Source organism: Oncorhynchus tshawytscha, linkage group LG26 (genome assembly GCF_018296145.1).
Source record: "Oncorhynchus tshawytscha isolate Ot180627B linkage group LG26, Otsh_v2.0, whole genome shotgun sequence".
In the NCBI taxonomy this organism is placed as follows: Eukaryota; Metazoa; Chordata; class Actinopteri; order Salmoniformes; family Salmonidae; genus Oncorhynchus; species Oncorhynchus tshawytscha.
Genome location: NC_056454.1, coordinates 8,165,787 through 8,181,317, shown reverse-complemented (window position 1 = coordinate 8,181,317; position 15,531 = coordinate 8,165,787). Strand labels below are relative to the sequence as shown.

The 15,531-nt window shown below is 42.0% G+C and overlaps 1 protein-coding gene across 20 annotated transcripts in view; it reads left to right on the top strand.

The window, feature by feature from the left end:
* Window positions 1-15,531, top strand: part of LOC112225105 (solute carrier family 35 member F5) — a 37,367-nt gene that overhangs the window by 11,640 nt on the left and 10,196 nt on the right. For all 20 annotated transcript variants that reach the window (XM_024388756.2, XM_024388755.2, XM_042306402.1 and 17 more), the window contains 3 exons: window positions 207-294; window positions 382-446; window positions 835-939. In XM_024388756.2, the coding sequence (XP_024244524.1) occupies window positions 207-294; window positions 382-446; window positions 835-939 (258 nt within the window). The remainder of the gene's footprint in view (window positions 1-206; window positions 295-381; window positions 447-834; window positions 940-15,531) is intronic.

The following is a 15,531-nucleotide window of genomic DNA, read 5'->3' as shown; positions in this document are numbered from 1 at the left end:
GATCTTACAATGAATATAAAAAACACTGATGATTATTACTTTTTTATAATACAATCATTATGGGCCTTTTTAATAACATTGTTGCAAATAAATGTTCCAATCTTGGAAAATCACAGCATGTGCATTTAAACATTTCACCTTGAACAGGTTGAACTCTGTACAGGACGTGTTGTGAACAGTCTCGCTGTTATTGTCCTCCTCACCAGGTCTCTTCACCCTCATCCTGGCGGCCATATTTCCCAGTAATAGCAGCGACCGCTTTACTCTGTCCAAGCTCTTAGCTGTGGCTCTGAGGTAAGCCTTGACATCAGCTGAATTATTGTAGTTACTCTGGGTTGCTACTCTGTAGTTACACTGTTTCTCTGGTCTCTTTCCCTGTAGCATGGGAGGAGTGGTTCTTGTCAGTTTCTCCAGCATGGACAGCCCTGACGGAAAAGGCACTATAGGTAACCAGGGAGATAAAAATGCTGCAGATGATAAACTTCTTTCCTCAAAATATTTTGTTTTTGTTAGGCTTTTTTCCCCACTATATTCCTTATTCCTGCCTCCTGTTACCCTCCTATCCCACTTCATATTGGTTGTATTTGTCATGTCTTGTACTGTACTTGATGTACTACTTTAACGTGTCCTTGTGTCATAATTAATATGCTATATAAAACAATGTATTATTAAACCATTAAATCTACTCTGAAAGTGCAAGCCATGCCACGATGTCACGTTTGCTTGCATTGCTAGCAGAAAAACCCTTTGGAGTGTAACCATGAGAGTTGTAACTCATGATACAGGGATGTATTAGCGTAAGGTAACGTGATGATGAAGTCATGTTGTGTTCAGGCTCTCTGTGGTCATTGGCTGGGGCTGCTCTGTACGCAGTCTACATCGTCATGATCAAGAGAAAGGTGGACCGGGAAGACAAGCTGGACATCCCCATGTTCTTTGGTATGTAGATCATAGTTATATCTATAACCTTTCTTACTAGAGTCAACTTGGTCTGCTGCTGATTTTCAGATGCTCTTTTATTTCCTGATATAACTATGTAATGATCCTGAATTAATTATAGGTATATACAGTGCCTTCGGAAAGTATTCAGACCCCAGGATTTTTTCAAAATGTAATGTTACAGCCTTATTCTAAAACGGATTTAATAAATAAAAATCCTCAGCAATCTACACACAATACCCCATAATGACAATGCAAAAACAAGTTTTTGGAAATTATACCAAATGTATTAAAAATAGAAAACAGAAATACCTAAGTTTTCAGACCCTTTGCTTTGAGACTCGAAATTGAGCTCAGATGCATCCTGTTTCCATTGATCATCCTTGAGATGTTTCTACAACTTGATTGGATTTTCCACCTGTGGTAAATTCAATTAATTGGACATGATTTGGAAAGGCAAACAACTGCCTATAAAAGGTCCCACAGTTGATAGTGCATGTCACAGCAAAATCCAAGCCATAAGGTCGAAGGAATTGTCCGTAGAGCTCCAACCCCCGATTGTTTCGAGGCACAGATCTGGGGAAGGGTACCAAAACAAAAATGTCTGGACTTGAACCCGATCGAACATCTTTGGAGATAGCTGAAAATAGCTGTGTAGCGACGCTCCCCATCCAACCTGACAGAGATTGAGAGGATCTGCAGAGAAGAATGGGAGAAACTCTCCAAATAAAGGTGTGCCAAGCTTGTAGCGTCATACCCAAGAAGACTCAAGGCTGTAGTCACTGCCAAAGGTGCTTCAACAAAGTATTGAGTAAAAGGGTTTGAATACTTATGTAAATGTAATATTTCATTTTTTTATTCTTATAAATTTGCAATAATTTCTAAACTATTTTTGCTTTGTCAGTATGTGGTAGTGCGTAGATTGAGGATTTTTCATAAATATATTTTTTTATCCATTTTATAGTAAGGCTGTAACGTAACAAAAATGTGTTAGAAGTCTGAATGTGTCTCCTTGTTTTACACTCGAGGGAGTGGGAAACCAATCTGTATGATATTAATTTACATGCACACAAGCAATTGGTACTTTGTAAAGAGACTGGAGTGCGTGATAAAATTTCCCATCAACCCCTACCTTTAACAAATTCTAGGCTAAAATATCCCTATTTACAAAATCAAAAGCTATTGGGAAATCAATTAAGAATGCAAAAGTAGGCTTCTCTTCATGTAATCTATTTCTGATTATTGTACAGACCGAGAAGATATGATCTATACATACTCTGGATTGACGAAAACCATTTTGTTCTTCCACTAGAATGGGGATCGATGAATATAGTTTATATACCGTACTTAATAAACTTATGCATCAATTGTTCAGTGGCAATTTAGGGTCTTTTTTTTTTAAAGATTTGGGAATGTGATTCACTACAGACTTATACCAAGTGGATGGCAGCATACTGTACTCAAAACAAATTTGGAGCAAATCATATAGGACGTCATTTAATTCAGGGGATTTTAAAACTTCATTAGGCTGTTCATCAATGCCAAATGTGTTCCCATTTTTTGCAGGGTTAATCACCTTAACTTCTGCCACAGACAGCGCCTCATTTAAGTACGGGTTACATATATAAGAGGCTTCTAACATTGTATTTTCCAGTTTAGTTCTCAGGTAACATATGTCTTTATAAAAATTCTTCCTCCAAAATATGCCACATTTTCGTTACCTGAGAACTAACAATCCCCTTCTCCCACTCCTTAAGAACCTGCGTAATATGAGAGTTTAGCTATTTTCTTATGTCGTTTTGGACCTAACTTGTTTATTTGGCTCAAACTGTTGAGGATTTCTTGTCTGTATCTCCTCAAGCTGCAATAACTGCCCTCTCTGATATCTCCGTTTCAATAGGCACAGTCTTTTATCAAACACATGCTGTTTTTTCTTGAATTCCTTCCTACGCTGTTTTGTTGTATTCATACCTTCACACTGTAAAAAATAAGTACTCAGCCTTGCGCATTACAGACCGTAGGTACCGTAACTCATCATTCCAATAAGGCTTGTTCGGCTTGTAAACTTTCCTGGACTTGGGGGTGTATTCTTTATTCGCATCATTTTTCCCCATTTCAGAATATACAATATCACAAAATGTTTCATACCACACATCTAGAGTTTTGATGAGTTCCACCAGAGCTCTACATTTCAGAACATAGTAATTTGGCACATTTATTTTCTTAAATGTAGGCCTGTACGGGGTATGTATCTGTTGCCCCAAATAATGCACAGTAGTACCTGGTTGATAAAGTTTGTGGCCAACACAAAATAATAATAATAAACGAGAATGATCAGGAAGTCAAACTTCTTTTTTTTTCTCTCCAATTAAGTCAAAACATCCGCATTCTTCAACCATCTGTGTAGGGGGTAACACCTTAAATTAAACAACTTTAGATAGTTGTGGGGGGTAATAACTACACTGCTCAAAAAAATAAAGGGAACACTAAAATAACACATCCTAGATCTGAATGAATGAAATATTCTTATTAAATACTTTTCTCTTTACATAGTTGAATGTGCTGACAACAAAATCACACAAATTATCAATGGAAATCAAATTTATCAACCCATGGAGGTCTGGATTTGGAGTCGCACTCTAAATTAAAGTGGAAAACCACACTACAGGCTGATCCAACTTTGATGTAATGTCCTTAAAACAAGTCAAAATGAGGTTCAGTAGTGTGTGTGGCCTCCACGTGCCTGTATGACCTCCCTACAATGCCTGGGCATGCACCTGATGAGGTGGCGGATGGTGTACTGAGGGATCTGCTGCTGGGTTGTTGCCCTCCTACGGCCTCCTCCACGTCTCCTGATGTACTGACCTGTCTCCTGGTAGCGCCTCCATGCTCTGGACACTACGCTGACAGACACAGCAAACCTTCTTGCCACAGCTCACATTGATGTGCCATCCTGGATGAGCTGCACTACCTGAGCCACTTGTGTGGGTTGTAGACTCCGTCTCATGCTACCACTAGAGTGAAAGCACCACCAGCATTCAAAAGTGACCAAAACATCAGCCAGGAAGCATAGGAACTGGGAAGTGGTCTGTGGTCACCACCTGCAGAACCACTCCTTTATTGGGGGTGTCTTGCTAATTGCCTATAATTTCCACCTGTTGTCTATTCCATTTGCACAACAGCATGTGAAATTTATTGTCAATCAGTGTTGCTTCCTAAGTGGACAGTTTGATTTCACAGAAGTGTGATTGACTTGGAGTTACATTGTGTTGTTTAAGTGTTCCCTTGATTTTTTTTGAGCAGTGTATATACTCCACCACAGCTTTCCTTTGCCAGATATGGATGTAAAGTTATTGCTTCAGGGGCATATCCTTCCATTAATGATACACATTTTAGTGTCCTGAAGGAATTCTATTAGGGTTTGCCCATGATGATTAACAATGTCATCCAAAGCAACACGCAATGGAATATTATCAATATAATTTATAGTCAGCTAACCTCCCAATTGGAGTGTTAAGATCCCCATATACGTAAATATCTCTGCTTCTGTATGTACAGTACCAATCCGAAGTTTGGACACACCTACTCATTCAAGGGTTTTTCTTTATTTGACTATTTTCTACATTGTAGAATAATAGTGAAGACGTCACAACTATGAAAGAATATATATGGAATATGTAGTAAACAAAAAAGTGTTAAACAAATCTAAATATATTTATATTTGAGATTCTTCAAAGTAGCCATCCTTTGCCTTGACAGCTTTCGCGTTTATCGTCGAAGGAATGAGCATTACACCGAGGCCTGTACTCTGGAGCGGGATCGATTTGGAGGTGGAGGGTCCGTCATGGTCTGGGGCGGTCTCTCACAGCATCATCGGACTGAGCTTGTTGTCATTGCAGGCAATCTCAACGCTGTGCGTTACAGGGAAGACATTCTTCTCCCTCATGTGGTACCCTTCCTGCAGGCTCATCCTGACAGACAATGCCACCAGCCATACTGCTCGTTCTGTGCATGATTTCCTGCAAGACATGAATGTCAGTGTTCTGCCATGGCCAGCGGGATCTCAATCCCATTGAGCACGTCTGGAACCTGTTGGATCGGACGGTGAGGTCTAGGGCCATTTCCCCCACCAGAAATGTCAGAGAACTTACAGGTGCCTTGGTGGAAGAGTGGGGTAACATCTCACAGCCAGAACTGGCAAAACTGGTGCAGTCCATGAGGAGGAGATGCATTGCAGTACTTAATGCGCCAAGGAACTTCCACCTTCTCCACTGCTGTCCCGCCAATTTTGATAGGGGGGTTTCCTGAAGTCCACGAACAGCTCCTTTGCTTTGTTGAAGATGAGTAAGGTTATTTTCCTGGAACCACACACCCAAGACCCTCACCGCCTCCCTGTAGGCTGTCTCATTGTTGGTAATCAGGCCTACCACTGTTGTTGTCTGCAAACTTGATGATTGAGTTGGAGGTATGTGTGGCCACTCAGCCATGGGTGCACAGGGAGTACAGGAGGGGGCTGAGGACTCACCTTGTGGGGCCCCAGTGTTGAGGATCAGCGAAGTGGAGGTGTTGTTTCCTACCTTCACCACCTGGGGGCGGCCCGTCAGGAAGTCCAGAAACCAGTTGCACAGGGTGGGGTTCAGACCCAGGCCTCGAGCTTAATGATGACCTTGGAGGGTACTGGCATGACTGTCCTGTGAGGATCACAATTGACAATAACCAGACCACCTCTCACTCACAGAAAATAGGAAGAGGGAACTGGGCCTGTTTGACAGTTCACACTCTGTTGTAAATCACAGGAGGACAGTATCAACCAAAGGAATATATTTGTTTGACAGACAGTTTTCCCTCTTAAACTCTAACACGGTCAAATGTGAATACTGGAACAATATTTATAACATTGTGGGGAATGGTCAGTGGGGAGCTATGAATGTAATATTGCTTTTTATTTTGTGATTAAAAACTGTATGAATTAAATACTTTAACTTGGAAAGTATATCCCCCTTTATCTGTGAAGTTTCCAACCAATACGTTGTGCATATAATATGAAAAATTAAAGTATTTTGTAAAGATAGGAATGTGATTTTAGGAGGTATGAGAGAATATATCTCCTTTTAACTGTACATAAAGTCAGAAGTTTGCATACACCTTAGCCAAATACATTTAAACTCAGTTTTTCACAGTTCCTGACATTTATACTGAGTAAAAATTCCCTGTCTTAGGTCAGTTAGGATCACCATTTCATTTTAAGAATGTGAAATGTAGCAATAGTAACTACTAACAATTGGATACCATGAAATTGAGGAGAAAACGGGTTAAAATTATTTTTTTAAAGAATGAAATATCAGAATAATAGTAGTGATTTATTTCAGATTTTATTATCACATTCCCAGTGGGTCAGAAGCTTACATACACTCAATTAGCATTTGGTAGCATTGCCTTTAAATTGTTTAACTTGGTTCAAACGTTTAGACCCATTCCTCCTGACAGCTGGTATAACTGAGCCAGGTTTATCGGCCTCCTTGCTCACACACGCTTTCTCAATTATGCACACAAATGTTCTATAGGATTAAGGTCAGGGCTTTGTGATGGCCTCTCCAATACCTTGACTTTGTTGTCCTTAAGCCATTTTGCCACAACTTTGGAAGTATGCTTGGGGTTATTGTCCATTTGGAAGACCCATTTACGTCCAGCTTTAACTTGCTGACTGATGTCTTGAGATGTTGCTTCAATATATCCACATAATTTTACTTCCTCATGATGCCATCTATTTTGTGAAGTGCACCAGATCCTCCTGCAGCAAAGCACCCCCACAACATGATGCTGCCACCCCCGTGCTTCACGGTTGGGATGGTGCTCTTCGGCTTGCAAGCCTCCCCCTTTTTCCTACAAACGTATTGATGGTCAGTATGGCCAAACAGTTATATTGTTGTTTCATCAGACCAGAGGACATTTCTCCAAAAAGTACGAGCTTTGTCCCAATGTGCAGTTGCAAACCGTAGTCTGGCTTTTTTTATGCCGGTTTTTGAGCGGCCTTTCAGGTTATGTCAGTATAGGACTTGTTTTACTGTGGAAATAGATACTTTTGTACCTGTTTCCTCCAGCATCTTCACAAGGTCCTTTTGCTGCTGTTCTGGGATTGATTTGCACTTTTCACACCAAAGTACGTTCATCTCTAGGAGACAGAATGCGTCTCCTTCCTGAGTGGTATGACGGCTGCGTGGTCTCATGGTGTTTATACTTGTGTACTATTGTTTGTACAGATGAATGTGGTACTTTCAGGCATTTGAAAATTGTTCCCAAGGACGAACCAGACTTGTAAATGTCCTAACTGACTTGCTAAAACTATAGTTTGTTAACAAGAATTTTGTGGAGTCGTTGATAAACGAGTTTTAATGACTCCAACATAAGTGTATGTAAACCTCCGACTTCAACTGTAAGTAAGTAGCCACGCCCTGAGTGAGGTCGGCGAGCGTGTCAGACGGATGGAGCTGTCCCCATCGGCCAGAGTGCGTAAAAAGCCTTGGTAACGAAATGAACGTTAAACCAGGAAACGTGAGGGGAGAGCTACGTTTTTGAAATGGTTGGAACTTTGAATCTCAACACGGGGTGAAGAAGTAAACTCACCTTCCTTTAGACCAGGAAAGACTGGGAGCTGCAGCCCACGTCTAAAGTGGTTTAAATCCTGACTATCAACATGAGGCGGAAGAGGCAAGAAGCTCACCTCAGACAATCGCTGGTACAGCTGATTAGCTGTCCTAAGTCATATCAAGAAAAGCGAATCTAAGTGAAACTATCCTACTATGCTCATCACCAATGGGAACCGTCGACATGGCTGGCTATCTTCCAGAGTGAACAACCATAGAAGACGGGAAAGGGGAGATCTCTTTCTGGCAATCAGTGCCATACAGATTGCCGCTGAAATGCCAACAATCTTCATAAAGAGGGTTGGTTCCGATCTAACAGGCTCTCGCACGTAAATTCAAAAACCTTCATGATTTCTTATTCTAAACGGGCGGCGGTTCGTGTGCAAAGTATATTATTGTGAGAATGGTTCTAGAATTTATCAACGATAAGTGTGCCCTTTTCTCCCCCGCTCCCCTTCATCTTTTTGTATCAAGCCGTCACATGTTGTCAGTCCACTAGGGACCTTTGTCTCATGTAAAAGGTGTATGTTTATTCTGTGTTATTATTTAGTTAGCTAGTAAATAAATAATTCAACCAATTTGTGTACTACTGATTCATGATTAAGGCTGGGTTTTTTGCAGATGCATGAGGTTACGACTGTTCAGAATTATGATAAGAGGTAATGATTAATAAGATGACTGTTTATCGATTGTAATAGGAAAAGTTTAATTCGGGAGATGGTAACTCTTTAAACAACCTCTTCTGTGGTGCTCCAAATCCCTAATGAGTTAGTTGTTACATGATTCATTTAAATTGGGTAACAATTAAACATAGTTAGTGGATTTAATATATTAACAGTCATCAGATTAAAGAAAGTAAATTCACGACAGTAGTATGGCTTTGAATGCTGACCTATGGTCAATGAACAGCATTCTTACATAGGTATTCCTCTTGTCCAGATGGGATAGGGCATTATGCAGTGTGATTGGCTTTATGCATTGTCTGTGGATCTATTGGGATGGTAAGCAAATTGAAGTGGTTCTAGGGTGTCAGGTAAGGTAGAGGTGATATGATCCTTGGCTAGTCTTTCAGAGCACTTCATGATGACAGAAGTGAGTGCTACTGGGCAATAGTCAATTATTTCAAGTTACCTTTGGTCTTTTGTGGGTACAGGACCAATGGTGGCCACCTGGAAGCATGTGGGGACATTAGACTGGGATAGGGAGAGATCACATATGTCCCTAAACACTCCAGCCAGCTGGTCTGCGCATGCTCTGAGAACGCGGCTAGGGCTGCCATCTGGGCCGGTAGCCTTGCGAGGGTTAACACACTTAGATGTCTTACTCGCATCGGAGGAGAGCCCACAGTCCTTGATAGCAGGTAGCGTCGGGGGCACTGTGTTCTCCTCAAAGTGGGAGAAGGTGTTTAGCTTGTCCGGGAGCAAGATGTCGGTGTCCGTGACGTGGCTGGTTTTCTTTGTAGTTCGTGTCTGAGCCGTTGAACTGAGACTTCACTTTGTCACTATACTGAGTTTTTTTTTACCTTTCAGAGGGTACGGTTTGATTGCCTTACAGAGGGAATAACTACACTGTTTGTATTCGGCCATATTCCCAGTCACTTTGCCATTTTTAAATGTCGTGGTTCGCGCTTTCAGTTTTGCGCGAATGCTGCCATCTATCCATGGTTTTTGGTTAGGTTAGGTTTTAATATTCACAGTGGGTACAACATCTCCTATACACTTCCTGATAGTCAACGTGTTAGTGTATTCGTCGATGTTATTCTCGGAGGCTACCCGGAACATATATCAGTCCGCGTGATCAAAACAATCTTGAAGCTTGGATTCTGATTGATCTGACCAGTGTTGACTAGTCCTTAGCACTTGTACTTCCTGTTTGAGTTATTGCCTATAGAAGGGAGGAGAAAAATGGAGTTGTGATCAGATTTGCCGCAGGGAGGGCCTTAGGCATCTCGGAAGTTGGAGTAGCAGTGATCGAGTGTTTAAGCAGCGCGAGTACTACAGTCAATGTGTTGATAGAACTGCGGTAGCATTTCCCCATTTGCTTTGTTAAACTCTCCAGCTACAATAAATGCGGCCTCAGGATATGTGGTTTCCAGTTTGCATAAAGTCAGGTGAAGTTATTTTGAGGGACGTTGTGTTTTCTGCTTCAGGGGGAATATACTTGGCTGTGAATATAACCAAAGATAATTCTCTTGGGAAGTAATACAGCATTTGATTGTGATGTATTCTAGGGTTCCTGTATGTTATCACAATCACACCATGAGAAGTTAATCATGAAACATACACCCCCACCCTTTTTCCCGGAGAGATATTTATGCCTGTCAGTCGCACTGAACTGAGAACCCAACTGGCTGTATGGACTCAGACAGTATACCCCAAGGGAGTCATGTGTTTGTGAAACTGAGTATTTTACCATCCTTGATGTCTTTCTGGAAGGAAATCCTCGCCCTGAGCTCGTCAACTTTATTATCCAGAGACTCAACATTAGCGATCAATATACTCTGAAGCGGTTGGTGGTGTGCACGCCTCCTGAGTCGGACTAGAAGTCCACTCCAAATATCTCTTCTCCGCCGGCAGAGTTTTGGATCAGCCTCTGGAATCAGTTCAATTGCCCTGGGGAGTGCAAACAAAGGATCTGATTCGGGAAAGTCGTATTCCTGGTCGTAATGCTGGTGAGTTATCGCCTCTTTGATATCCGGCTGTATGTAATAACACAAAAACAATTCTGGTCTAATGATGTAAGAAATAACACATTAAAAATCAAAATGCTGCAAAGTTGCCTAGGGGCTAGAAACACGGCTTCCATATCTATTGGCGCCATTTTCCCTAAACCCTCAACCCTTGCTCTTTCTCCATGAAGCATGCAATAATCACATTTATGTGATTTAATAGGACCTGACCTAATAGGACCTGACCTATAGCCTATCATATCACATCAATAAATTGGTTATAACAAATTCCGAACACCGTAACGTGAAAGCAAAATGGATGCGGAGGACGTGAAAAATAAACTCAATGGGAGAATGTTTACTGGTTGATCAGGAGGGTAAGGGGAAGTCATCTGTGGAAGACGTCTGACTTAGTTGTGGAAACTACTGGTAGTCAATAAAAAGGAGGGTACAGGAGTAAGCGTTTGAGTATTATGCGTGCCAAACAGTTGCTGTTAGATTACACTGTTCCAAAATGTCAGAATAATATTGTAAACAACACTAAATAAATTAGTGTACCGGAGTCTGTTCTAATGATGAAAAAAAAAAGCCTTGATTACAGCAGACTAAAAACAGTTGCATGCATTCATGAATTGTGGTTTATTTATTGTTTAGGCTAATTATTCAAAGCTCCCTTTTTGTTATTTAATTTTAAAACTAAAATGCTTGATTACATTTCAAATCATGAATCTCGTATGCTGTGTGATGGCATGAACGAATGAATGAGTGAGCAAGAGGGCACCGACAGAGATGGTCACCTCGCTTCGAGTCCTTAGGAAACTATGCAGTATTTAGTTTTTTAATGTATTATTTCTTAAGATTTCCTGGGGTAACAATGGAAGTGTTTTTACATATAGCCGGTAAGAACTATTGGATATAAGACCGTCAACTTACCAACATTACGACCATGAATACGACTTTCCCGAAGCGGATCCTCTGTTTTGACCACCACCCAGGACAATGGACCTAATCCCAGAAGCCGACCCCAAAACAACGGTGCCGCAGACAGAGCGGCCTCCTAGTCAGGCTCCATAGACGTGCACATTGCTCACCGCGAGTATACTACTCGCCAATATCCAGTCTCTTGACAACAATGTAGAAGATATTTGAGCAAGGATTGCCTTCCAGGGAGACATCAGAGATTGTAACATCCTCTGTTTCACGGAAACATGGCTCTCTCAGAATATGTTGTCGGAATCGGTTCAGCCACCGGGCTTCTCCATGCATCGTGCCGACAGAGAGAAACTCTTCTCTGGGAATAGGAAGGGCAGGGGTAAATGCTTCATGATTAACAACTCATGGTGTAATCATAACAACACAGGAACTCAAGTCCTTCTGCTCACCTGACCTAGAATTCCTTACAATCAAATGCCGGCCATATTATTTTCCAAGAGAATTATCGTCAGTTACGTTACAGTGGTCTACATTTCCCTTCAAGCAGACACCAAGGAACTTCACTGGACTCTATGTAAACTGGAAACCATATATCCTGAGGTTGCATATATTGTAGCTGGGGATTTTAACAAAGCAAAATTGAGAACAAAGCTACCTAAATTTGATCAGTTTATTGATTGCACTACGCGCGTGTCTAATGCACTCGATCACTGCTACTCTAACTTCCACGATGCATACACAGCCCTCCCCCACCCTCCCTTTGGCAAATCTGACCACGACGCCATTTTGCTCCTACCGTCTTATAGGCAGAAACTCAAACAGGCTGTGCCAGTGACTAGAACCATTCAATGCTGGTCTGACCAAGCGGAATCCACGCTTCAAGTTTGTTTTGATCATGCAGACTGGGATATTGTTCCGGTCAGCCTCGATCTATACGCTAACTTAGAGTGAGTTTATAAAGAAGTGCATTGGGGATGTTGTACCCACTGTGACTATTTAACCTACCCTAATCAGAAACCGTGCATTCGCGCAAAACTGAAAGTGCAAACCACCGCATTTAACCATGGAAAGAGGTCTGCAAATATGGCTGAATATAAACAGTGTAGTTATTCCCTACGCAAGGCAATCAGACAAGCGAAATGCCGGTGCAGGAACAAAGTGGAGTCGTAATTCAGGGTCTGCAGGAAATAACGGACTACACAAAGAAAACCAGCCATGTCACGGACACCAACGTCATGCTTCCAGACAAACTAAAAACCCTATTTGCCCTACTCTGAGGATAATACAGTGCCACTGTTGTGGCTCACAAACAAGGACTGCGCCCACCCTCCGTGGCCGATGTGAGTAAAACATGTAAACATTTCAAACCTCGCAAGGCTTCTGGCCCAGACAGCAGCCCTTGCCCGCATTCTCAGAGCATGTGCAGACCAGCTGGCTGGTGTGTTTACGGACATATTCAATCACTCCTTATCCCAGTCACACATGCTTCAAGATGGCCATCTTTGTTCCTGTACCCAGGAAGGCAAAGATAACTGAACTAACTACACCTGTAGCACTCACTTCTGTCATCATGAAGTGCTTTGAGAGACTAGTCAAGGATCATATCACCTCCACCTTGCCGGCCTCTCTAGACCCACTTCAGTTTGCGTACCGCCATCACCGCCAATCGCCATCACACTGCACACTGCCCTATCCCATCTGGACAAGAGGAATACCTACGTAAGAATGCTGTTCATTGACAACAGCTCAGCATTCAACATCATAGTACCCTCCCAAGCTCATCAATCTGGAGGCCCTTGGTCTCAAACCCTCCCTGTGCAATTGGGTCCTAGACTTTCTGACGAGCCGCCCCAGGTGTTGAAGGTAGGAAACAACATTTCCACTTTGCTGATCCTCAACACTGGGGCCCCACAAGGGTGCGTGCTCAGCTCTCTCCTGTACTCCCTGTTCACCCACGACTGCGTGGCCATGCCCGCCTCCAACTCGGTCATCAAGTTTGCAGACGACACAACAGTAGTGGGCTTGATTACCAACAATGACGAGGCAGCCTACAGAGAGGAGGTGAGGGCACTCAGAGTGTGGTGTCAGGAAGTGTGTCAGTCTCTCACTCAACGTCAACAAAACAAAGGAGATGACACATCGAAGGGACAGCAGTGGAGAAGTTGGAAAGATTTTAAGTTTCTCGGCATGGAGGGCAGGTAGTTTGCCCCCGGTGATGCGTTGTGCAGACCGCACCACCCTCTGGAGAGCTGTTGCGCCTTCTTCACCACACTGTCTGTGTGGATGGACCATTTCAGTGGACCATTACAGACAAACTGAAATGGTCCACCCACACAGACAGTGTGGTGAAGAAGGCGCAACAGCTCTCCAGAGGGTGGTGCGGTCTGCACAACGCATCACCGGGGGCAAACTACCTGCCCTCCAAGACGCCTACACCACCCGATGTCACAGGAAGGCCAAAAAGATCATCAAGGACAACAACCACCCGAGCCACTGCTTGTTCACACCACTACCATCCAGAAGGCGAGGTCAGTACAGGTGCATCAAAGCTGGGACCGAAAGTCTGAAAAACAGCAATCTCAAGGCCATCAGTCTGCTAAACAGTGATCACTAACTCAGAGGGGCTGCTGCCTACATTGAGACCCAATCACTGGCCACTTTAATAAATGGATCACTAGTCACTTTAAATAATGGCACTTTAATAATGTTTACATATATTACATTACTCATATCATATGTATATACTGTATTTTATACAATCTACTGCACCTTGCCTATGCCGCTCGGCCATTGCTCATCCATATATTTATATGTACGTACACCCCTTTTAGATTTGTGTGTATTAGGTAGTTGTTGGGAAATTGTTAGATATTACAACACTATTGGAACTAGATGCACAACATTTCACTACACTCGCATTAACATCTGCTAAACATGTGTATGTGACCAATACGATTTGATTTGATGATTTAGTTGATACAGTAGCCTATGTATTGAAATATATAAATAAGTAAGTTACGGTACTAAGACTGAACAGGACACGCCTACAGCTCGATGGTGGTTATACAAGGCTACTATACAAAGCTTACTAATGACAACAACATTACTTATTATTATAATGATGATCATAATAATAATTGTAATAACAATAAGAAGGAGATCGAGAAAAAGGAGGGTATAAGAGTGAGAGCTGCGTGCTTTTACAAGTATTACCAGTTTGTTCTAATGAAAGCCTTTATTACAGCATAGCATAGAGCAAAAACAGCCAAATCTGTGAAATTGCTTTATCATACATTATACCGTTGCATGAGGCCTGGTACTCTCGGAATCAGTAGGCTATTAAACAACGACTCAAACAGGCAACAGGTGCAAGATCTGTCTTATTTTTGTAGATATATATGGATGATCATTAAGCCAGGCATATTTACCAGTTAGGCTATTGATTATAGACCTAATTAAGTTTGGTTTTCCTACATTTTCTTAGACAGGCTAAGTCGAGCTGTTTCCTTGCCTGTGCTGCTCTTCCTCCTCCTCACTGTTCTCAATCCCAATATACTGGTTAACTTTGCTATTATGCACATGGCAACGTAAGGAAAGACACCAATGCATTAGCAGCTGGGTCTGGTCTGCTTATAGCTCACGTGCTGTAAATGTAACCAGATGTGATGAGTGGAATATCTCTCTTCCGTCTCTGCTGTGTGCGCTCGGTCTCAGCAACTAACAGCTGCTGTATAGCTGTCAGTTTCTCTTGTGATGCTTAAACATCCACTATGCGTGCAGCTTTGAGCAACAATCTTGAACGAAAACATACAGAAAGTTCATCCATCAGCACATTCCCAGGCATTTCTTTAGATAACAGCAATACTTTTGAAATCCTCTTGTCACAACTAAATTTCCCACAATGATTTTAATCAGAATATCCATTCCATTTAGCTACATTTTTTTGTTGTAGTTCTCATGTCAAATGATTTAAGCCAATTATCCCAGTTATAGTAGTATCATCTTGCAACTAGTGCATGTTGAAGAACATGGATAAGTAGGCTAGATCTATTAATAGTTGTATGATATTTTACAAGAACTTACACCTGATCTGTTGTTATTGTCTTAGAATAGAGTTTATTTGGTGTTTTCTTCCCCTATAATCAAAAGACACAGTGTACAAAACATTAGGGACACCTTTCTAATATTGAGTTGCACCCACTTGCCCTCAGAACAGCCTCAATTCGTCGGGGCATGGACTACAAGGTGTCGAAAGCATTCCATAGGGATGCTTGCCCATGTTGACTCCAATGCTTCCCACAGTTGTGTCAAGTTGACTGGTTGTTCTTTGGGTTGTGGACCATTCTT